This window comes from Anolis carolinensis, chromosome 5 (genome assembly GCF_035594765.1).
Source record: "Anolis carolinensis isolate JA03-04 chromosome 5, rAnoCar3.1.pri, whole genome shotgun sequence".
Classification (NCBI taxonomy): Eukaryota; Metazoa; Chordata; class Lepidosauria; order Squamata; family Dactyloidae; genus Anolis; species Anolis carolinensis.
Window position 1 is genome coordinate 182,380,661 of NC_085845.1, and position 18,295 is coordinate 182,398,955.

An 18,295-nucleotide genomic window follows, 5' to 3' on the forward strand; every position below is an offset into this window, starting at 1 on the left:
TTTGATATTTGATTGTTTTATCGGGCAAGGCCCCATGTAAGCCGCCCCGAGTCTCTTTGGGGAGATGGGGCGGGGTATAAAAATAAAGTTATTATTATTATTATTATTATTATTATTATTATTATTATTATTATTATTATTTGTTGCAAAACAATGGCAAAACCTTGGCACACATTTGGAGAGGATTCCAAATTAAATGCTTCATAGTGAACAAGGTATTCCTGGTCCTAGCATTGTGTTTTCTTTTATCTGTTTTCTCCAGCTGTTCTCCTTCTTTTTCATGTGACTGGCAGTGGCAAGTGATTGCTTTTGAAAGTCTAACTTTTAATCATTCTTCCTTTCCCTGTTTCTCCCTCCCTCTTTCTTCCTCTCCAGGAACCTTCTGCATCATTTCACTGTGCACATGTGTGGCTGGAATCAACTTTGAGCTCTCCCGATACCCACGGTACCTGTACGGACTTCCCGACGACATCAGCCACGGCTATGGCTGGTCAATGTTTTGTGCCTGGGGGGGCCTTGGTCTCACTTTGATCTCCGGCTTTTTCTGCACCTTGGCTCCCTCTGTACAACCTGTCCCCAGGACCAACTATCCTAAATCCAGACCTGAGAATGGGACAGTATGCTAAAACAAACCCAAACAAACTTATAAATATACATATTATAAATATTATATATATATAAATATATATACATAAACATATTATATATATAGATCTCAAACGGATGCCAGTGCCAAGGTAGAGTGGAGTCTAATATGGCGCCTACATCTTCTCTACAGACTTCGTATCGCTCTTGCTCTTTCTCCTGGAGGTGGAAATAACTTCTCTTCAACATCGCGCTTCCATCTAGGTCTTTCAAAAACAAAGTCTCCAGCATCCCAGTTTAAAGTCAAGTGACCATATTGTTGCATCTGTCTACTGCCAGTTGTCAGGGGGTGTGGTAGGGATGGGGAGGGAAAGGGGATGTTTTTTGGGGGGTGGTACTGAGTCTGTACAGGAAATTTGAAACAAAAGCGCAACTTTGTCTGCTCCAAATTGGGGAAATACAAACTGAAAATAAACGAAAACATTCAAGTTACCTCTCTAAACGCAATCTCTTCAAGCCATCTTCAGAACCCCCCTTCCTTCACACTTTCTACTTTTAAAAAATCACAAATCCTGCCTGGTTTTCCCCCTCTCTCTTGAGTTACCAACGAAAGGGAATGAAATAGAACTTTAAGAAAGGTTTTCCCTTCCATTGCTAAACTTAAGGGAGGGGATCAAGAATCCCATAGAATAAAACTGCAAATGAAGATGCTTCGATGGATCCTGTTTCCAACTTCCACCTGCCTTACATCTAGGCTGACCATGGAGGCTGAACTGCTGGCAGAAACCAAATGCTGTGATACATGTGTGTATAACTCCCTTTTCCCCACCTTTCCCCACCTTTATTACAGAAAGAAAATCCGTTCAAACATGGCTGTGTGATCACCAACCAAGCCATACTCACCACAATAGTGACTGAAGGCATCAAGAAGGAAAATGTCTGTTGTGAGATTGCAACTCTCATAAACCAGATTTTGTTCTTCATCTGTGTGTGTCCGTCCGTGTCCCATGGATCACCAGAAAATGCCATGTGTTGCATGAAAGGAGGTGGCCCTTGTGGTTGGTTGGCCTTAGTTGGGTGCCTGTGCAGGAAGAGCTTGAGTGGATTGTTTTGTCATTGTTATTGTTGTTGCTGCTACTTTTTGTTAATTATAGACAACTGGGTTAAAAGCCATTGTGGAAGGAGAGATAAAATCTGGCTTAAGTGTTGCTAATAAGAGATTTTTTAAAATGTAGTGCCTCTTGTTATGTCTGTATACACCAAAATATGATGTCTCATATTTGTGTTTGGGAGAAAAGGCCTTTCTCACATACATAGAGCTGTAAGGGCCAGAGGCAAAATGGGAAAACCCATTTTGCAAAGTTTTTGTGACATGGTTGTGACTCTATAGCTTTTTCTCCCTTCTTCCTTCCCTCTTCTGCTTCTTCCTTCTGTTTCTCCCTCTTCTTGTTTCTTTACTCCTTCCCCAGTTTTTACTGTATTTGATCCACTCTACTAGCATTCATGCCAAAGGCAAATGATAAGATAACATTTTTTCCAAATATTTGGAGCTAAATCCCTAACATACCAATTTAGTGGTCGTGTCACGTTTCCCAAATTTTCTAAGTAGGTTGATGAATTGCATGGTGCACAATTTGTGGGATTTTCCATTTCAGAATCTGAGATTTTTATATTTTTTCATTAAAAGCATAATTTTGGAGTTCTGTCAAAATTTGCCACTTTCATGTAATTTATTTTTTACAATAATAACCAGTTCCTCTCCCTCCCAAAGAAATGCTTATCCTTCGCTTTCAAGCTTCCAATTCACCAATTTGTCCTAATACAAAGCTTGTTCAGCAACAAGTGGTTACAGAAAATTAGTCATAAAAGTGGGATGTAGGGAGCAAAACCCACTGCCTAAATTTAGAATGTGTATACTGCAATCTCACGGGTGCTTCAGATCTTTATCTTTCCCATTCTGCAAATCATCATATGCATTTTATTCAGTATTTGATATTCAATTCATTTACTAGCAGATAATATCAAAGATGCATGGGGTTCCTTATCTTGGATCAGCTGTTGCTCAATAAAGTGGGTTCGGGGTTAGAGTCCAAGAGACAGTACAATATGTCCCCAGTATCCTTGGAACCAGTATCTGTATTAAATCACATTTATTCACATTTCTAAGCATTTTCTAGGTCCTGCAGCATGACTCTATGGTATTTTTGGCTGGAAGTCCTTCATTTCAATAGGGTTTAGGATCATCCATAGTTTCACGTATCTATGTGAAGTCTGTGGACGTAACCCTTGCAGATACAGGGATTGTATTCTATTTAGTAAAGTATATTTAACAAGCTAAGTGATGTTGAATTCCAACCCATCTTTTTAGCATCCCAATATGTGTCTCTTTTCTCTTTGTGAGTTGTATTGGATGTTCTCCAGTTTTTGCTCTTTCTTTTGTTGTTTACCTGAGGCAGCAACATGTCTCTTTGCAGATCCTTCAAAAGAAAAGAAAGGAAAACAGTGGAAACTGCTTGGCAATACTTTTACATAATTTGGCTACATCATTTCCCATTTGTCAGAAGGTCTCATCCAGCAAGAATATAACTACACTACAGAGTAATGCAAAGCAGGTTTCATCTGGCTCACAGCATAAAGCTGCACTTCCATCAGACAGATGTTGTGTGGTAGTGGAAGGTGCAGAGGGAAAAGGTTGAAATCCTCCACAACAAGATGTTAGATTTAGAACGTCTTCTGTTTGGATGAGCTGAATTATTTATAGCTCCTGGGAGTCGGAAAGAAACTTAAACACCTAATTTGAACCATTACTATTTTTACAGTGCAATTTCCAACACTTCGGTGTCTTTCTTCATGGATTTGTCATTTAATCTTCCACAATATTTTTGCTGCCTCTTCTGATATGAAAGACTAAAAACCAGGGGATTTTCTTTACTATTTCTCCTCTCTTTAGTGATTTCAGTTATGCCATTATAAAGTGTAATATGGGATTTATCATATTGGGACTTAGATACAGAGTAACTTTTCTAACCTGTAGTTCCAATCTCTGAAACATGCATATGTGCATATACACAGACACACAAGTATACACACACAGCTTAAGGTAGAATGATATTCGATTTCAACATTCACATGACACTGTAAAATCCAGTATTTGCAAAGCTTTTCTTGAATGAGTCAGACATGTTTTTGAGAAGGCAAAAATATATTTAATTCTATCTAGTGAAATCAATGTATATTTGCCTAACTACACCTGCACATTAAGAACATCCTATTTACATCTATTTATGAAAGTAGTTTTTTGTCAGTTGGTGTGAATCTGACCTTTTCATTTAATATTCATAAATGTAATAAACTTCATGGAGTTTATTTATGACTAGCTTTAGTCATTTTGTTACGGCAGATTGAAAAGAAAAACATCGCCCACACACCACCCATTCTGAGTTTTTGGTTGTTTTGTCATCATCGTCATCACCATCATTAGCAGCCATCATCATTAGCAAGAGCAGTACTTTGCCCATCCACCTTCAAACAAGATGCACAACATAGCTAAACCTCCACATGCTCATGATAATCCATAAGCATACCTAAAATAAATTTAACATAAAATTGTTAAGATCAAACACCTCTAGCTTTTTAACCTGATATGGATCCCTCTTTTTACTCCTTTTTTATTCTCCTTTTTTCAGTCTTTTAAATGCACATGGGCTCCATCTGCCTCCAGTAGGATAGCCCTAAATATGAAAGGATGGAGCTCATCTTGACAGTATGTAAACAAACCGTGCCAACTGTCAGCAATGCATAAGAGACCTTGGAAACATTACTCTTTCAGCACTGGAATATCCAGACTCCCCATGCCATGTTGCTATGATCTACTGTAGTCCAAAAATGTATAATAATATTTCCAAGATCAGCATAGGAAAGTAACTAAACTCAGTTACCTGCCAGTAAGTTCCCTTAAACCCAGTGGTGCATATTTCTGACTGCAAAAAAAATCCACTTATGAAAGACACCAAGCTTTAACAAAAGCCAGCTGAATACAACCTTTAGCGTTTAATGAAAAAGGCAAAGAATCCTGCAAAGGAAGACTAGTTTTAAACTGAGGGAATAAAATAAGAGAGCTCCATCAAAAAGTGTGTGTGTGGGGGGGGGGGGGGGTCTACAGTCTGGTCTGCTTGATTGTGATTTCATTCTTTAACTTCCTTGGAGCAAATCTGTCACAGTGTTGGAAGAATGAAACTTGAAACCCTTGTTATCATCTCATTTACAGGCTGGTGAGAGAGAATCTCAGCATTTCCCATTTAGATTTACAGTGGTGGCCACTGACTCATGTAACTTTCAAACCCAGACTTTCGATAGTAATTCAAACCTGGGTTTTAGTCTGAATCTGAGATGTAGATAAAATAGGGTTAGCGCCTCGAATATCTCCTTTAAAGGTGAACTAATTCTTGGAGTGGATTCACTGTCCAACTGGCACAGGAACCACCAGCCACCATATGTCACACCTCTCCTTTCCCCATTTACCGAACTAGGTTTGGGGCTCTCTGCTTTGGTTCTGTATAGCTTCTACCCTTCCTGCATTCCCTGCAAAGCATCAGCAACAAAATGCAAATCTCCTTTCATGGACTGCTGACTGTACCTAGAATGTATTGTAGCTAGTGTTATGTTCTGTTAAGGACAGCTGTGATAAGCCTAGGGTAATGCAATGGCAAAACCATTCTACGACTCTGTGTGTGTTTGTGTGTACATAGATGTATATATATATATTTTTGAATAATGGGTTTTGTAGATTGCGAGAATCGCTTGAAAATGATACACAGGAGGCTTGACAGACTGTGAGATTTGACAAATATGGTTTGTAATTAACCTTTGAAGTCATCATTGGGTAAATATAGTGTATGTCAAAACTGCCACTCCAACTGACTTATGGAGGGTGATAAGTGAGGTGGAAGTAAAGGAGTATCCAGGTGATGAACCATTCATTCTGTTACAAACCTGGCATTTTCTCACAACTATGAACTAGAGAGTCACTTGAAGGTTTCCACCCTAAAGCCATATATTCACTTTTATCAGCTAGTCTATCTCTTGTGACCTTACTTAGGGTCTTGACCATTATATTTGAATTTCCCAGTCCTTTTCACAGCACTTGTTTCTCCGTTTTCCCTGGATAACTCAGAAGCCAAGTTAGGTATGCGATATAGATATGTCCTCTTCCTTCCAAACTTTGGAAATGTTATCTTTTAGATGCTGGAAATCATAGTCTAAAATTAACTTTTCCAGATTATGCCTCCTTTTCTGCTCCTATTAATTCTATATGTTATGTGCTTCTTTTTCAAATAATTTTCATGTGGGGAGATATTTGGGGTTGCACTTTTAAGGCAGATCAGCCCTATCCAAACTATCCTGGATTGTAACATCCCTTATTCCTAGACAGCCCTCCTGACACCCAAGATGAAATGATAATCACTTTCCCCACAATTTGACAGAATGAGATAAATGGCTACATGATGAGTCAGTTCAGTGGCCCATATTGTAAATTACTGTTTGGGAAACACTACTCCATCCCTGTTCAACTTTTTCAAAATACAACATCCACTAATGAATTTGGGAATTCATGTCTTCTCTTCTGCATTAGCCTCCCAACTCAATACCCCCCAGATGATTTACTCGATGACCAAATCTAATTGTTAATCTCATCTAGAGTAGGTCTATTGGCATTTATCTCTGTGTTGACTCATAGTTGTGGCCAACCAATAGGATTCATGCCTGTCACCTTCCTATCCTATTCACCACGGCCATACTAAGCTGGATGCTAGGGATTACAGTCCAAAATATCTGTCCAATGCTAGATTGTGGGAGCCTGCCTATATCAACCAGTAAAGTGCTTTCTAAGCTAAAAGATGGGCAAGTTGTGGGCTTCTAGTTTTGGCTGGACTGCAGTGATTGATGTAACTCCTTACCTTTAGGTGTTCTTACAGATGGAAGTTGCAGTCCAAAAACATCTAAAAGGCTAGACACTCCCCACTTTTGCTTTAGATCAAATACTTAGCTTTTCACTGTGTGACTGGAATGTTACTACACATCACGGACCAGACTGTTTTGGTTGTGTGTGTCTGTTGGCTAGGCATATTTGAATGAAGATAACAGTTTCTCCGGACTAAGTGACATGGACAGATGATTTATCATTTGAAAATTGCCTGAATGATGATGTGTGCACTGAAGCCTTTGAGCAACACCACTTGCCCTGAATGCCAATTTCATAGGGCATGACTCTGGTGATAGCTGGGTTTTTAAAAAAGAAAATCCAGTTTTATTCCATATGTGACTGATTAATACTGACTGATCAATTAATAACTTCAGCAGCAAGCCTAATCTAGGCATACAAACAATGGCTTAGATCTGCATTGTCATTATTTCTAGGAAGATGGATCTCAATAATTGTAGTTACAACTGATGATGCATCCCAGAAACCTGCCTTCACAGCTTGATAGTAGCCTGACTGAAACACTTTAGGGGTGCTGGAGATTGGGGCACTGGGAAATGATGCCCATGGTGTTCTTCCAGTCATGGAGTGTCTCATGAACAGGCAACTGGAGAGACCTTTTGAGGTCCTGCTACAGCTGCTTGTTGCAATGCACCCAGCCTTCTGATATCTAGGACCTCCAGGTTTCAAAGGTGGTATTTTGTGACATTCAGTCATTCATAATTGCAGACATAAATCCCCAGACATTAGAACCAAGTCCTATATAGGAGTGGCTCAGGGATCTAGGGAAAAAGAAGGCAGAGAGGACATGTGATAATAATGTTTAAATACTTGAAAGCATATCACATTTGAAGAGGGACAAGCTTGCTTACTGCAACTCTAGAGACTAAGGACAAGGAGCAATGGATTCAAATTGTAGGAAAAGAGATTCCACCTAGATATTAGAAAGAATGGATGATAGCTGTTTGGCCAAGGAATATGAGTGTTGTGGAGTCTCCTTCTCTGGAAGTTTTAAATCAGAAGCTGGGTTGTCATCTGTTGAAAGTGTTTTGGTTGTGTTTTCCTACATGGCAAGGGATTGGACTGGTTGGCCATTGTGGTCTCTTCCATCTCTGTGATTCTGGGATATCATACATATAGCTTATTATAGTGTAAGTGCTCAAGAGGATGCCATCCAGCAATAGCAAATGTCCCCATACCACATCCCACTACTCTCCACTTCCTGACCCTTAAGCATTGAAAGAATACTCTTTAGAGTACAGCTTCCAGAAATTCATAAGCAGCATAGCTATGGCTTTGATGCAAACTTTTTAAAAATCCAGCTTTATTCCTCATGCTACTTGAATAACTTGCAGACAGTTCAGGAAAAAAATGTGCTGAACTGAATCCAATAGAGGCTAGAGGCCACATAAAGAGTGTCTGAGGGTAAAATGAACTTCTGCAGAAGGAGAAAAAAATTGCCAGCAGGTGATAATGATCTGAGATGGGTCTATATTAAGAAAGTAATTTTCAAGCCTTTAATAAGAACAGCGTTTACAGGAGGCATGTGACAGTGGTAAACTAAATTCCTGGAATTAATGTGCAGGTTGAAGCAGTCCAAAGACATAATGCAAGTTAGTGGCACAGGAAGGGTGGGATACAGTTGGGCACCTGAGTGACAGCCACCTTTGAGACCAGTAAGCAAAGAAACAAACCAGGCTGTTTTGTTGCTCAGATAGGCTAGAAGTTCTTATTGTGGTCTGAACTGGTTGCATGACCTGATCTCCAGCTTTTTTGATTTGAGGGTAGCTTTGGCTTATGACCTTATTTTTTCTTTCTTGTGGAAGTATCACAGTTAAGCCTCACGTTGAGGAGAACTTGCACACTTGAATCCTGATGGAAAACAATCCACAACTCCTACAGCAAAGCATCAGAAGAATATATGCCTCTCAACACCTTGTATAGGCATTGCAGGTTGGCCATCCCTTATCTGGAATTCCAAAATCCAAAATGGGTGGCTGAGATAGGGACGCCTTTATTTTAGTGTACACAAACATGCACAAAATTATTACAAATATTGTATGCCATTGCCTTCAAGCTAAGATGTATATGAAACATAAATGAGTTTTATGTTTGGACTTGGGTCCAAAATATTTCATTATGTATGTACATGCAAATACAGAGATTCCAAAATCCGCCCCCTCCCCAACATTCTGAAATCCAAATCTTCTGGTCCCAAGCATTTTGGATATGGGCTATTCAACCTGTATTCTCATTCTCTCTCTCGCTCTCTCAGTCTTTCTCTCTCTCTCACACACACACACATTTCCACCCGCAAAAATGCACACCAAAAAGCACATAGAAACACAACTAGATTATATGTTTTTTTGCATTGTGAATGATGTGGGAGGAGAAATCTTGCAGGTAATGTGTTTGGTACACTAATGGAACTGGGTATTATGATTCCATATGTTTTTTTCCCAGTATGTATAAGAAGGTTGCTGTACCTACTTATGCATTTTCCCCCAGGAAGCACAACAACAACAATATGGTACTCAGGTATACGTCTACTGGCCACCATCCCATTTGAGGGTGTAAGGCAAGCTCCCACCTTCATTGCCCTCCTGGACTATGCATAACTCCATCGTCATCGCTTTATGTTCTGCTAACGTACAAAAGTACCTTGATTGCTCTCTCATCTACATGAGTTATTTTATCCAGGTTTGGCCCAGTCACAGCTTCACCTAGTACAGACAGGCTGCATCTTTCATGCTTAGTAAAGAGGGCTCATGCCTCAAGCCTGGAATAGTTAACAGGATATAATGCCCAAACTAGTCATGCTGGAAGGTATAATTCAAAAAGTAGTTGTCCCTTGTTCCAGTCATGTCTGACCCACATGAATTAGATGCACCATAGAAGATGGACTATCCCTGAAAATATTCCTAAATAGATTTACCCAAAAATTTGAGTGACAATGAATCCCAGTTCGTTTTCAAAATATTTCGTCTTTCCTCATATTTCTCCCTTCCCTTTTCTCCTGCACTGTGCTCTCTCTCTCTCTTCCCCTCTCCCCTCCCCTTGTTTCTTTCTCATGAAAATGTTTTATATAAATAGAAATGCTTCAATTCCATCAAATCCATTTTCATATCAGCGCCTTCCATGTGTGACTGTTTTGGGATCCAGATGCCTGTAAAAAATGTACAAACTTAAAATTGTGAACTGGAGGGGGGAGATTCAATTGTCATCTGTTTGGGTTTTTTTTCCTATGGAATTTTCCAAGACAGCCATGATGTTGCCTCCCTGGTCCTCCCCCCAATTCTCAGAGGGGCAAAGGGGATGGAAAGCATCAAAGCCTCTATCGTCCTATAATTGTAGACGTCACCAGCTCTCAAGCGAAACTGTTTGCATGTATTGCTGTCAAAAGATGAAAAAAAAAATAGAAAAAAGAAAAAAAAATCCTGTCTGAAAGGCTTGTAAGGTCTCTGTGTCATAATAAAGTCAATGTCATAAAAATTTATTGGGGAGAAAGTGAGGAGAGGTGAAGTGGTTCTTTCCAACAAATTATTTTACTATCCTGTTCCAAGCAGTGCCTCCAAGCATCTGCACTGGATGGAGTTATCCTTTATCAGCTGCATTGACCTTGGCCAGGATGTATGCTTGCCAAAAGGGTTCTGTCCTGGTTTATCTTTCTGGCAAGTGACCTTATGATACCACCTGACTAAGCTGTATATATTTTTAACATGGTTTGATTCTCCTCTCCTTGGCACAGTCCAGTAGTTATATCCAACTGAATACTAAACTCTTATAATCTAGGAACGGCCTGTTAATTGTATCCCTTTTTCTCATGCCCCACAGCTTAGACTACAAACCAGATTCATCCACAATGAAAGATTCTGGGTGCTATAGTCCAACAAAGTAAATTTTCCAAGCTCTTTGCCATGTTACTGCTGAACTGCATAAACGCATAAGCCATGAAACGAAAAGGCACATGGAAAGAATCCTTGCAAAAGTCACTCATGGTTTGGTTTTCTTCTTCCTATGTGATTTTGGATTTTCTGCATGTCTAGACTTACAGAGGAACCATAACCATACTATTTCCAAACCCAAGAGTGTCTTCTGAACCCCACTGAAATCAATAGGACATAAGGCCTGATTTGGTAATCTTATCCTTGTTAATCTTATCCCCTTTTCTCATGCCCCACAGCTTGGAAAGGTTCCTTTGTTGGACTACAAACCACTTCATCCACAATGAAAGATTCTGGGTGCTATAGTCCAACAAAGTAAATTTTCCAAGCTCTTTGCCATGTTACTGCTGAACTGCATAAATGCATAAGCCATGAAAGGAAGAGCCACATGGAAAGAATCCTACAAACGTCATTCCACAGTTTGGTTTTTTTCTTCCTATGTGATTTTGGATTTTCTGTATGTCTAGACTTACAGGGGAGCCATAATCATACTGTTTCCAAACCCAAGAGTGTTTTCTGAACCCCACTGAAATCAATAGGGCATAAGGCCTGGTTTGTATAATTGGCAAAATCTAACGGTTCAACCCCTGGACTGTGCCTCTTCACAGGTTTCCATCTTTAAATGCTTCTTCTAATGGGGAAAATTCTCCCTTACATTTAGAAACATATGAATAAAAAGCCTCCCCCTACCCGATACTATCATTTTCTGTTACTTGAGAGTTTGTGTGATATATGTTCATACATATTCTGCAGACTGGTGTGATACAGCATCAATAGAAGTATTCTAATTTTGGTATTCAATTTCATGGTTTACAACTAAACATGACCCCCCCCCCCCCCGCCGCCAACCTAAATTGGTTAGCAAAGTCATGCCTCAAAGAAAGAGTTTATGAGGAAATGCAGACTGGGGTACTGGGAAATGCTCCTAGAGTTGGGGTTTATTGAGAGAAACAGTTGAGACAGAACTTCCAGGGGTCCCAGCTGCATGTTCTCAACACAATGTGTAAGTGAGGAGCAATGCAGATGTCAGTGCCCAGCACCCTGATCTCCAGGAACCCTTTGGTTGTGGAGCAACCTCAATGAAAATATAGGTTTTTGGAGGGCTTTCACAGTTAGACATAATCAGAGCTCCATCATCATGTTGACATCTGGCAATGATTGGATCTTGGGCCTTTTTTAAAGATAGGTCACCTTTTATTATTGATGTGGAATTTGTGATGTTGAATTCAAAATTTGATGTAGATTTATGGAACATTACTGCCAAGAGATAATCAAACTGCACAATTATACATCTAAACAGATCACCCTTAAATTTAAACATAGAGAGCGAGATTGAGATATTATATTACAGTAGAGCCTCATTATCCAAGCTAAACGGGCCGGCAGAAGATTGGATAAGTGAATATCTTGGATAATAAGGAGGGATTAAGGAAAAGCCTATTAAACATCAAATTAGGTTATGATTTTACAAATTAAGCACCAAAACATCATGTTACACAACAAATTTGACAGAAAAAGTAGTTCAATATGCAGTAATGTTATGTTGTAATTACTGTATTTACGAATTTAGCACCAAAATATCACGATATATTGAAAACATTGACTACAAAAATGGCTTGGATAATCCAGAAGCTTGGATAAGCAAGGCTTGGATAAGTGAGACTCTACTGTATATTATAAAAGAGAGAGACAGACCCCTGTATCCACAGGAGACACATTCCCAGTTGAATTGTGGTATATGAAGCTATGGATATGACTGAACACCAATGAATTACCCCACTTCGAATCCAAGCATACCATAGAATTGTGTTGGAGGATCAAGAGATTCCCAGAGAACTATTTGCATAGGAATTTGCTCCCCAGAAGCAACTTTATGGTAGTTTCCTTGGAAAGTATACTATGGCAAAGACCTAGCAAATTCTTAGAGAGACCCTGGACATGGGTAAGTGAACCCATGAAGATGACTCTTGCAGTTACAGGGTTTCATGCTGTATATAAAACATGGCATAACTCAGGCAGGAACTACAGATAATGATGTGGTTCCTCTGATTAGGAATTTGTTCCATTATATGAATTTCACCATATTGCAATCAGTCATGTATGCCCTCCAATTAATAAGTTGATGGAAAACAATGTGAAGATTATAAAATTAACGATGCCTAATTCCAACAATGCAGAAATACTCATATATATCAGTTTCTGAACAAATTATATTATTACTGCTTTTAAAAACAGAGCCAATCACCTGCTTTTCAGCAAAAGAGATCTGTACAATAGCAATGTTGCCTATCTTAACTTCAGTGAACACATTAAAGTGAATTAAGGTCATACCAGGTGACTTTTAGAAAGAAAAGGTATCATGATGCAGCTGCTAAGCCAAAAATTAACACCATAAGTGAATGCTCTTCATCATATATAGCAGTTCTTTACTTTCTTTAGATTTCTCTCTCTCTCGCTGGATCTTACTCATTCTTTCAAAAAATCAAAGCAGCTTACCAAGAATAAACTGATAACACAGCAATTTGGTTATGTAAAATACAACGTTCAGTACAGAATTTAAAAGCAGCAACAGCAATAACAGCAGCAACCAATTACAATATTCTGAAAACATCCTGTTTGTCTAAGGTCTTTTTATAACACTTTGATACCACCTTAATTGCTGTGACTGTATTTCACAGAATCCTGGGATTTGGAGTTTAGCGAAGAACTGGTAAAGAATTCCAAATACTTCATGAAATTACAAATCCCAGGATTCCACGGGATATAGTGATGGTAGTTAAACTGGTGTCAACATGATATAATTGTATGGTGTGGAAGAGACATAAAAAAGCAAGCAGAACCAGAACCAGCTATAGCTCCCTTGGGAGGTATTCCAGTTCCTGGGTGACACTGCCAAAAATTCCAATGTATGGAAGTCATTTCCAGCACATTGTATAGTGGATCCACAGAAACTGAGCACAACTCTGAAGCTGTTGTGGGGGGAAGTGGATCTTCTCATCATATTAATTGTAAATTACATTTAAGAGAAAACAAAGGAATGGCATCAGTCACTTGAAGAAAATGGGAAATCAGACAGTTACTGAAAGTTGGTGGAACTTAACCTTTTCCTTAGGCTTTGGTTCTTATGTTTGAAAATTACTTGCATTAACAATGCAGTCATTGACTTATGTAACTTGGACCAAGATCCTTCATGGGGAGATGGAGTGTAAATTACCACCACCATGGGATTTTGCTTTGTCTCCCCTCTCCCCTCCTCTAATACTAGACCTTTCTTTTCCCTGTTAGAACACACAGGACCAGGACAGTCCAGGGGTATCTGAGAAACATCTGGCTATGTCCCTGTAGTCCAATAGTGGATAAAGTGCTGCCCATGGGCCACACGTGGCCACCAGGTGCCCCTAGGGTACAAATGTTTCCAAATGCTCTCTAGAGAGTGTAGAGGGAATTTCTACCCTGAAATATCCAAAAAAATCAAACAATCTTTTGCAAAATAAATTCAAAATAAAATTTTCCTCAAAATTATAAAGGTCCTCAAACTAAGGCCATTGGGTCAGATCTAGCCCACCAATGCCTTTCCCTCGGCCCCTGCTATGAACTTTAGACACACCACTACTACTACCACCATTTGTGCCCTGCCACTATTACCACCCTCCTCTTGCTCCTTAACTCTCCATTCTTTTCCTCTCCTATCTCCTGCCAAAATGGCAAGCTCCTCTGTACCCCTTCTTGCTCCTTAACTCTCTTTTGCTTTGCTTTGCTTTCCTCTCTATCTGTTCCCAAAACAGAAGGAATTCTTTCCACTCCCTTCTTGCTCCTTTGAGGTAGGTAGGAAAAAGTGTGAGGAGGGGTTCAGAAACCGTGGTGTAGTGGTTTCAACTTCAGACTGTGACTCTAACCCCACTGGGTGCCTTTAGGCAAATCATACTTTCTCAACCTCAGATGAAGACAAAGGCAAATCCTCTTTGAATAAATCTTGACAAACAAGCTCTGTGGTAGGGTTGTCTTAGGGTTATCCAAAGTTTGAAATGACCTGAAGCAAACTATAGTTGTAATTCCATTTATGAAGATACAATGCTCCAATTGGATTCTAGCTGAGTGGAGCTAAAATAACATTAACATTTATCATCTGCACGTGGAACTGAACAGTATACGTTAGAAGCCATTCATGAATATACAATGTCCAAGATCCTGTATGGCACAGATGAGTGTAATAGGTCTAGTTGCTGAGCTGTGCCACACCTGTCCTCTCAATACCCCTGTCTGGCACAATGTTTAGCTGCTGCCAGGCCCCCAAAACATTATGTGTCTGGCAGAGAATGGGGATGATTGGAGAAGTATCAGGCTATGCCTCCATAGCCAGAAACAGAATGATAACATTGCCCACTGAGACATGCCAGGGTTCTCCAGAGGTCTCAGCAGATGATGTAATCATTTGACGTCCGGTTGTGGAACCAGAGCCTTCTCTGATTTCCTCCTTGCACTTTCCAACAGCCATGGAAGGGCTGTGCAAGGAGAAGGAGGCAGAAATCTGCAGCAGCTAAATGGTGAGTCCCAGAGAGATGCTTTGTTCATTGCAGAGGAAAGAAAACACCCACCTCCACAATGACCAAAAAAAGACGCACATAAAGCAGACTTACGCCTTCGCATATCACAGCATGCCAGCCAATACATGTATCATCTAACTGTATGCTATGGAAATTTTTATTGTGAAAAGAGATATTTCCTATTCTGTAAAACTGCTCGAGAACTACTGTTTTGTTGTTGTTGCTGTTCCTTCAGAAGCCTGGTCTTTATGTCCCCTCTCAGTTTCAGGCATACTCCTTCACATCTCTTTCTGATTCTGACATGATGACATAAGACACACATGTACTTTAGAGAAGAGCCCACATCTTGGAAGATGTCTTGTATATGAATCAGTGACCTAGTAAATACAAAGAGCTGGTCATGTGGCAAAACTGCAACTGTTCTTGCATTGTATCATTTTGGAACAGAAATAGGAGCATGTAGGATCAAATATTTTCTGACTAAAATAACCATCTCTCTGAATATATTTATCAGGTAATAGGTTAACCTGGGTATGACATTTACCTGTGAAAGCAGTTCTTATTATTATTTCTTGTCTTTCCAATCTCTTCAGTACAGTTGGTGACTAAAGAATTATGAAACTATGACACATCTGTAGCTTCAGTGATCATAGAAGGGATGTTTTTAGACTCAAAGGTCAGCCCATGGCATCAGAATGAGACCCAATATGGTAGATTTCAAGTCACTTGTATTGTTTCCCAGATATTGTTGGAAAGCAATACCAGTAACCATAGCCAGTTAATAGCAAAGGATGTTGGAACACATCTGGAGGGCCGGATAAGTCCCCAACCCCATCCTTTTATACAACTTAGGCTCTTTCTAAACCAGGATTTATTTCACGCTGCTAGCATTAGCCATATTTACATGTCACCTGCATCTCCAGGCACTCAACATTTAGTTGCTGTATAGCCATAGACAGAAAAAAGGTTTGAATATCTTGTTGAGGACTCATCTTTGAGTGATGGAGAGGCAAGGGCGCAATACTTGATAAACTTTTGTAATTGTGTTTGCAACTTTAAAGAGCTTCCTTTTTAAAAAGAATAAAATGAGCCACTTCATTTATACTGAATCCAGAGCATTTACAATCTCTCAACATCCCACATACCCTATAGTATCACTGTAGGACGGGCTTGCAAAACTCTTGCTGCAACCTTAAATCTCTACAAAAAAAACACAAGACAGATAAAAACAAATACTGCAGAGTTCATTATAAAAAATAGAGGCTTCAATTCCCTCCTAAAACCATACATTAAAATGATATTACTGGTTTTAGAGTGGAAAGAGTCAAATTCATATCCCTGGTAAAAACATTTCCTCTCCCTTTCAGCTCTCCCACATTCTATAAAATTGATAAATACAGCTCCTTTCGGATTTCTTCATCCACTGGGCTCAACCATTAGTGATTTTTTTTTATACATAGGGGTTGCATTACTGTAGATATTTAAGATCTTTTATGTATCATGCCTTCTTTCATTTTATTGTCCATAGCAGAAGTCAGAGTAATCAGCCAGATTGAATACAATGGGTTAGACACGGATGAGGATGGAATGTCAGGCAACGTTTTTGGCTTCAGGCCACTCATGAAATGCAAGTAGCCCAAATGGCTTTTGGTGCTAAATAATAATCCAATAATGATTGTGTGTGTTATGATTCTCGTCCAGATATGATGTGAATAAATGTGTTGTTTGAACTTTTTACAGCTCCATCTTATCACTTCTCCTTCTTCACATTAGCCCATCATAGGAAAGGTGAGCAAAGATCGTTGTATGCATCAAAAATCAAAATGTTCCTCTGTTTTAGGATATGTGTTTGAGGCAGCTAGGAAGCAATGCCTCTTTCTTCATCATAGTGCTAGAGAGGCAGCTGGCAATGGCAAATGGAAATTGAAGTGTGCTTTTGAAACTCATTTCAGAATTGCGAAGGACACAATGTATGGCAGGACTTTTCTGGGAGGAAAATAAAAGGTATGAAGTTGAGAAGGATGCTAAGTAGGTTGAGAAGGACTTTGCTGGGAGGAAAAAGGGAACTTTAAAAACTGGCTGCATCTTACCTTTTATTCCTCTCGCTCTTTTTTTCAACTGACAGAAAAATCTGTATTTCCATAGGTTTACAATCTCGTCTGGTAATTAAGCAATTTGTTTATGGGGAAAAATGAAAAAAGTAAACTGTCAATTGTGGAATGTAAACTGATTAAACAATTAAATAAAAGGAAGTCATGTTGTGTGTTTTAAAGACAAGTGCCTGGTTATTTCTTCACTGTTCTTACTTGTGTCACAAAGACTTGCATGTGGTAGCAACAGTCGGTTATCTTTTCTATCTGTCCAATCTTTTATTCACAGTGATTCTATTTTTAAAGAGGAGACTCTGAAGATCCTTCCCAACTGCACTAATATAATACTATGATTCCACTTTAACCAACACCAAAAAATACACATTAAGATTCACAGTTCTAACAGCTGGTTTAGCTGTCAAACCTCTTCCAGCAGGTCATTCTGCAATCTTGGGGCCTCTGCATGACAGATGCCAGTCAGGTTCTGGCTGATTGGAGCAAGCAGTCCCCAAAGGACCTCAGTATTTGGGGCAAATTGTATGGGAGAATGTGATCCTGTTGGTAACCTTGGACTCAAAACATGTAGAACTTTAAAGGTCAGAAACAACACTTTGTACATTGCTCAGAAACTAACTGGAAACCAATGGAGTGACTTTAATACAGATGCAATATGCTTACTTCTAGATGCTCCTGTTATTGCCCAAGATATTGAACTTTATTCTTAAACAGGGAGCCAACAGGGAGCCCACGCTGCGGACCAAATACTGTAATCGAAGGAATGTCTACTCTTCATGTTTTCACATGGAGCCCCCGGTGGCCCAATGGATTAAACCCTTGCACTGGCAGGACTGATGGCTTGAAGATTGGGTTGCTGACCTAAAGGTTGCCAGTTCAAAGATGGTAAAAACATCAAAAACATCTGGGTTTCCCCTGGGCCAATTCTCTTACACCAGAAGCAACTTGCAGTTTCTCAAGTCACCCCTGAAATGAAAAAAAAAAGTTTTCACATATGGATTTCAGTCTCTGTTCTTGTCTAGTTGAGGTGAGAAGGGAGGGGGCAGACAGGCCTTCCCATTTCTTGATATTAACTGACAATAGCTGTCCTTTCGACAGCTTTTTACCCTACAGCAATTGGCAGATTATCCTGTTTGA

The 18,295-nt window shown here is 39.5% G+C and overlaps 1 protein-coding gene across 1 annotated transcript in view; it reads left to right on the forward strand.

Annotated features, from left to right (window-relative positions):
- tmem178b (transmembrane protein 178B) overlaps window positions 1-17,330 on the forward strand; it is a 354,992-nt gene extending 337,662 nt beyond the window's left edge. The window contains exon 4 of the mRNA XM_003220854.3: window positions 376-17,330. Within this exon, the coding sequence (XP_003220902.1) occupies window positions 376-626 (251 nt within the window). The 3' untranslated portion in view covers window positions 627-17,330. The remainder of the gene's footprint in view (window positions 1-375) is intronic.
- The last annotated feature ends 965 nt before the right edge of the window (window positions 17,331-18,295 follow it).